Genomic DNA, 7,287 nt, shown 5'->3' on the forward strand with positions numbered 1-7,287 from the left:
ATAAGTGATGATATTTAAAATAAGTATTCTAAAATACTAATTGATTTGAAAGCTACAAATTTACGCTTTACAGATTCTACACTTACTACTTAAACATGTTTATATTAAAAATTAGTCCCTTATTTTAAGGCCTTAAACTATTGTACCTCGTCTTGTTATTCTTGTAACATTACACTTGCACACAAAAACAAGGTTTGAAGGGAAGTGACCCAAGAACATGGATACAATTAAGAAAAAAGATACAAAAAACTAATATCATAACTTTTAAGAGTCCATTCCGGTATAATAATATATCTGGTTAATATATGCAAAAATGAAACAAGAAAAATAGTATCTCATCTTACAATATTCCTAACTAATCCTATAAACTTTCTAAAATTTGATAATAAACAAAATTTCTATAAACGGATTATACTTTGCTTACATCTCTAGATGTCGACGCCTCACCAAATCCTGTACTACTAGCGAAAGTTCTAGTTTTGAATTCTCCAAACTCTGTACAACTTCGTGTCCAATTATGTCCACGAATGAGTTTTGCCTGTATATGTTCGGGCAATCTTAATGTAAATTTATCTTCGTCCTCACTTGCCTTACTATTTTTAGTAACCGAATGACCCGTGGAGTTGCTTCTTGGAAATTTTTCTGTTCTCTTAACTTCTCCTCGATCAATATCAATATTTACATGCTTTTCTTTCTTGTTGTCTTCTTTGGTATCCGTATTGTTGTTCCTTTCATTTTCATCCCTAATATTGATAGTAAATGTGTCTTCAAGCAACTCATTTTCTTGGATCTCATGCATGGATGTACTATTTTGTGACACCGAAGATTTTGCTGGTGAGGCAAACGGTGTTTCGAGGCCACGTCGACAAAAAGGGCATGATTTATGTGACTCAAGCCAAAGATCTATACAATCTTGATGGAAAACATGACAACACTTTGTTAAAAGTCGAAGGACATTGTCGTTCTCAAATTCACATAAACATATAGCACATTCTAACCCATATGTTTCACGCCGAAATTCTTTAACATCAGAGTAGATAAAAGTAGGGAAAGTATTAATAATATGTGGGTCGAGTCCAGGGGGGCCACTGCTTCCTGGACCGCCCATCTGTGTCCCAGGAGGGTTATGACGGGTATTCCATGTGTAAAGAACATTTTGCATGAAACACCTGCAAAAGTATATTGTGAAGAAGCCAATAAAGAAAATGACGAGGAGAATAATGGTTAAAATGATGGTGATAGGAGGGGATGCATGTGGATCTGTTGCCGGTGCAACGGTTGCAACCTCCGTCGTCATTGGCCGGAGATCTAAAATTCCGGCCGGTGTCCTTTTCAGGATAAGGAAGAGATGAGAAACAATGTGATTTAGGTGAAATTCGACCAGAGTATATTAAATTTTGGGTTTGCATTGTTGCATAGTTTGTGGGAAAATAGAAAGAGAAAAGAGGATGGATAAGTGAGAAGGTCCAATATATGTGGGAAGATGGTGTGATGTAGTGTTGGTTTCCTTTAAATGGTAGGGTGTATATAAAGTCATTGAACGAGTCATATGTGGAACTCGTATGCAATAACCACTAATATGCATTACCTCATGGGTCAAACACTTATCCACTTTTTTTTATTATCTTTTTTAACCATTTTATTTATCAAAACATAACTCTTAATAATTTATACAAGCTACATTTTATTTTTCTTTGATAATCCGTAAACCATTTACCAAATTGGTAACAAATTAAAATTTAATATACAATTAACCCTTAGTCAAGGGACCCAAAAAGTTGACCTTCAAATAGTATGCTAAGCATGACCGGCATACATGTTGTAGAGTATTAGTTAAATTAATGTTGATCAAATTTTACCATAATTTTTTAACTTAATATATAATTATCAAATCTTATATGGTGATAGACATGTACAAAACTTATCTTATCATAGAGATACAAAGATAAAAAAGGAGGTGAAGATGTGCATCTTTTTGGGCACAAAACAAAATCTTGACATAGGGAAATTGTTTGTTCACATATTCTTTTTTATTTTAGACTTAAGAGTTTAGAATGATAATATCTTTATTATTAAAATAATTTAACAAGTCAAATTGGACGAAATTAGTACATTATATTATAACAAACATACTAATAACAAGAATACCCGAAACATTTTCAATGAAAGAGCATTCAAAGATCCATACAAAAGCTAAACATAGAGAAAAACAAGCACAATAACATTAGCGAAGTCTATTAACTTTGCTCTCCCCAAACTTATTCAATATCATCAATCCAGTCCCCGTAGATACGACTAATCTTATCGGGGCCCTTCCACTTTTGAAAAGGTCTCTGTCCAGTCCTCGGAATAACACCAGGCAACCGCTGCGAAGGAACCCCAACATGGTAACCATCTAAAGGACCAGCAGCAGCCACTACAGATTCAACAGGTGTTTTGGACGAAATTACCCCTTGCTTATTATTACTATTATTATTATTATTATTATTATTATTTGGATCCATTGAACTCAAAGAATTTTTAGCTTCTATATCAACAAGCCCCCCACCATATCGATGCAGTTCTGCCAAAATAACCATAAGAATCCAAAAAGTTGCAGGAAATATTTATGAATGTAAAGAAGTATGTTGCTATTTCCATTTAGAATATTATTTATTTATTTATGAAAAAAAAAATATACCTGCAGCACCATGAGCAAAATGACACTTGCTCCCAAATGGGCAATACCCTGTTTGTTCCCACTTGTTACATATTCTTGTTTTCCAATTCGAAGGCTTCAACATGGAGTTTGATCCAGCCGCCTCGGGTCCACCACCAACACTACCGCCGCCGCCGCCGCCGCCGCCGCCACCGCCACCGCCACCACCGGCTACTACAACTACCGCACCACCACCACTGCCGCCGCCTGCACCTCCATACCCACTACCAGATCCAGGACCTAAGCTTATTACAACACTTTCACGAGCTTTAGATTGCTCATCATGAAGAAACGTGCAGTTATCACCATAAGGACACCCTTCTTCGGTATAAAACTTCTTACAGTGTCTTCCTTTATAAGATCTTTGACTATCAACTGTAAAACTAGAAGACCCAAGTGATGGAATTTGAAATTCTTCTCTTGGTTCTGACGAAACTGCCCTTTCTTCCTCATGAGCAGCCACAATTTCTTGCCAATTTGGTGGAGGTCGTCTTAGTTCTTCAATGCTATGTGCAAAATTACAGTTTGTAATGTAAGGGCAAGTTCCTGCTCTGAATTTGCAACATAATTTTGTTTTGAAAAACATTTTTCCAATTGCTTTTGAGCGACTTGTGGCTTGTGCATCACCTCCTTGACCGTTTCTTTTCTTGTTTGGTGTATCGCTTCCGGATCTTGTTTGTGATTGTCTTCCATCGTAATTGGAATTAGAAGTGTTATCAATGGATGCTTCTCTATCCCAAACACCATATTCGTCTTCAGTTGCCCATACCGGTTGATCCCCCCAATAATCACCGCCGTTTCTTGACCCTCCGGTGATTATCTGGACAACGTTTCCACTTTCTCGACCATAATCCATTTCAAATTCTTTCCAGTAAAAAGGCACAAGATAAAGCCCTAAATATTTGATGCGCGATTATAAGTGATGCTTGAATGTAAAACAAACAACAGGGTGGTTGAATTGAGTATTGGTGATAATTTGAGAAAAATGAAATCTTTGAAGCTCTAAACACAACAAAGAGGGGTTGAGAAAAATGGACGATTAAACCACCTAAAGAACGATATCGATGGAGTTACAAATGAACCCAGATGGGAAATTATATGAAAGATACAATTTTTGTGAGAGAAATGGATCTAGATACTAGATTTTCTGAATATAACTTAGTAAATTTAAGAACTGAGAGCAGTTACAAGAAAGGAAACAGAGAAAGTACCAGATGAAAGCAGTTCTTGTCTGATCGAAGTGATTAAATTAAAATTCAAGAGATTCAATTCTGAGAGATGGGTTCCCTTTTATTTAGGGTTTTTGGTAAGCTTTCTGCCATTGTTTGTGGGGAGATTGAGAAAGAAGAAGCTCTGTCATCAAGGAAGCGCAGGGTAACAAGAGATTGAGATTTGAGGGTACCTAGTTACGTTCTGATTTTACCATTTACAACCACGTAGTTTTGCTTTTGTTACTTTGATACCTGCGAACTTATTGGTGGTAGTTTTAAGGCCCTCCTATGTTAATGGTCTACATTCTATTCTATTCGTGAAAATGATTTATGGGATAATTATTTTTGTACTTTTGTTTATATTTAAATAAATTTTTATTTTTTATTTTTATATACATTTAACCATTTAATTTGTTATATCTGTTTAGATATTACATTGTCATCTATAATCTTTGTTGTTTTATTTATATTTAGACAATTTCTTTATTTTTATACACATTTAACAATTTAATTTATTATATGTGTTCACATATTATTATTTTCACGGACTATAGCAGATGATAATGGTAATATATAAACACATTAACAAGTTAAATGGTTAAATGTCTACAAAAATATAAAGTTGTTTAAACGTGAACAAAACGAAATGTTAATTATTTTGATAAGTCATTTCCTCCATTTTTAATAATAATTTTATTTTTCATATTTGTTTGTATTATTTTTTTTCAAATAATATTTTTAAAATATCCATAATTTCCTAAAAATTAATTAAATATTGAACAATTCTAAACTATATATTTTTAATTAATAAATATATTTTTGTTTTGTGAAATATTTTATATATCTTCTTATAACTTTTTTTTCTTTTGTTTTTAAGCATATATAATATTTTTAAAGTAAAAAGTATCTAACAATAAAATTAAATATGTAAAACTAGTATGGAGGGTCTTTAAAAAAAACAAAAATAAAATATTACTTAGCAAATAAAAAAACAAAAAAAATCTATATAATGAAAATGTTTTAAAATTATTACAAAATTTTAATACTTTTTAATTAGAAGTTTATAAACTTTTAATTTTTTTAATATAATGTTTTAGACTAGTATTTAACGAAAATATTTTTATATGTTATAAAAACTATTAATTTTTCATACAAAATCTATGAAACACTTTAAAAATGTTGTAAAAGAAAGTTTAGAAATAATTGTATGAAAGTTATAAAAAAAATGTATGAAAACGTAAAAATAAAGTTAAAAACTTGTAATAAAAATTTAAAACATTTATAAAATATTTGGTTTAAAAGCACTTGTGTTAAAATTATATGAAAGTATAAAAAAGTTTAAAGAAAAATTATAAGCAAAATTTAAAACATTGTATTAGAAAATCTATAGGAAAAAAATCATAAAAATGTTGTAAGAAATTATAAAAAAAATCTTAAGAAATTTTGTAAAAATAAATTGTTCACATTTAGACAACTTTCTTTTCTTGTACATATTTGATCATTTAAATGTGTTCACACTCACAAGTCATTTTAATTACACTCACGAGTCATTTTTTCTCTTTCTACTCTATCAAAGATCTTTTATTAATACAAACCAATTGAACATTCACATTTTGATTCTTTTTATCTGTTGTTTAAAAATATAAACATTTTTACGTTGTTAAATATAACTAATATAATAAAAGAGATGTTTATTAAAAAGTTTCACATGTAATACTAAATTATAATACTTATATTCAAATTTCACATGAAATACTTAGATTATAATATTTATATTCAATCGTATAATTTTAATTGTTTTTATCCGTAGGTTGCATGTAAATCATTTTTTTGTACAAATTTTGATTTAATACTATTTTTAAATGCAATTAATTTAAGAATTACTCATTTGTTTGTTTGTTTATTTTTTCCAATCATATTCATTTTAACCCCCACCCCTTCTCATAATTTTTTAACATATGCTATTTAATGGATTGGTTAATTAAAATATTTTAAGTATATAACTTCTATAATTTTTAAACTTATGTTAATTAATTCATTCGTTAATTAAATTATATAAATTTAGATTGACCATATCACTTTTATTATTATTATTATTGTATATAAACACTCTTTCTTAAAGTGTGTCATGATCTAGTAAAGTATAATCGACGAAATAAATAATAATAATTCAGATGCTAGAAAAATGAGCATAAAATATTTTTTGTGTTGGTGGTGATTATCATAATCTAAAAAAAGTTAAGAACTTAATACAATTCTATCTCTACATAAAAGTTATTAATATACTTAGAAAATTATGAAAAATAGCTGAAATGATATATACAACACAAATATACCACAATCCTACTTCAAACAAATTGTAACATGTTAATTAGAAATGTATCATCCTTTTCTTTTGCCTCTAAGTGTACAATTATAAATATTTTCATGAAATTTAAAGAAATTAACAAGAGAAAGAAGTGGAAATAATAAAGAAAATACAAGATTATATATGGATATTAGCAGTGGAAGATTACACACAAATAATACACACTTACATATATAATATGTTAAATCACTTATAGTCATCTTTTACTTTGTAATTCTCTGCATGTTTACATTCTAATTCCGCAACACCTTAAGGAAGCTTGCTTATGCAAGGGTTTACAGTTACGTCAAAAAGTTACTCAAAAAAGTTTTTTTTTTTCAGATTTTCATATCACTTACACATTTTTGCACCAAAAATGTATTCTTCACCAAAATCCACTTCTAGCACTATACCATCTATCTCAGCTGGTCAGAACCTACCCCCACCTCCTGCTATTAATTCACAAAGAAGGAATCCATAGATCCCTAGAAAGACTGTCCCAACATCCTCGCCAGTCCATTACTCAGGAAGTGCAACTCAGGAAATACTCATTATGATATCAAACAAGGAGATCATATCCATGCTAACCAGAATGGATCAACATATCACTAAACAAAGCAAAACAAATAAGAGTCTGTTAAAAGAATAGAGATATTGGGCTCAAAATTAAGAAGATTTGCAGAAAATGTTCCAACTCCATCTTCAATCTGGTAGCCTAGGATCCTAAACTTCGAGACTAGTGCATCTTCAGAACGCCAAGTCGGAGACTTCATATCTCAAACGGATTGAATCCTAGTACAGGAGGTCCTGTCTCCCAAAATCTTGGGATAAGTCTAATAATGGCAAAGGAACTTAGGCAACTAAGAGAAATAATTTCAAGCATACCAGGTGTCATTCAACCAATAGCAGAGGTCTCACCTGTGAGCCATAGGGCTTCAATATTCACACCCCCATATTCAACGTTGAAGTTCGAAAGAGATTTTAGGCACCAAACATCAAGATGTACGATGGCAGCACATATCCTGAAGAAC

General features: G+C 31.0%; 2 protein-coding genes across 5 annotated transcripts; both read right to left on the reverse strand.

The window, feature by feature from the left end:
• Positions 1-409: 409 nt before the first annotated feature.
• LOC111886916 (RING-H2 finger protein ATL29) lies at positions 410-1,297 on the reverse strand. Its single transcript, XM_023883151.2, has one exon. It carries the CDS (start codon positions 1,295-1,297, stop codon positions 410-412), a length of 888 nt encoding a protein of 295 aa, XP_023738919.1.
• Positions 1,298-2,095: 798 nt separating this feature from the next.
• Positions 2,096-4,158, reverse strand: LOC111886875 (zinc finger CCCH domain-containing protein 56). Of its 4 annotated transcripts, none has more exons than XM_052764526.1 (3): positions 3,910-4,156; positions 2,681-3,746; positions 2,096-2,563 (listed from the first exon to the last, which is right to left on the reverse strand). In XM_052764526.1, the coding sequence occupies exons 2-3, from the start codon at positions 3,552-3,554 to the stop codon at positions 2,259-2,261; spliced, it is 1,179 nt and encodes a 392-aa protein (XP_052620486.1). In that variant the 5' UTR covers positions 3,555-3,746; positions 3,910-4,156; the 3' UTR covers positions 2,096-2,258. The 4 variants fall into 4 exon arrangements, with proteins under 4 accessions (XP_052620486.1, XP_052620485.1, XP_052620487.1 ...); XM_052764525.1 differs by having other exon boundaries at positions 2,681-3,592; positions 3,910-4,155; XM_052764527.1 differs by having other exon boundaries at positions 2,096-2,527; positions 2,681-4,158.
• Positions 4,159-7,287: the final 3,129 nt, after the last annotated feature.

Source organism: Lactuca sativa, chromosome 6 (assembly GCF_002870075.4).
Source record: "Lactuca sativa cultivar Salinas chromosome 6, Lsat_Salinas_v11, whole genome shotgun sequence".
Lineage (NCBI taxonomy): Eukaryota > Viridiplantae > Streptophyta > Magnoliopsida > Asterales > Asteraceae > Lactuca > Lactuca sativa.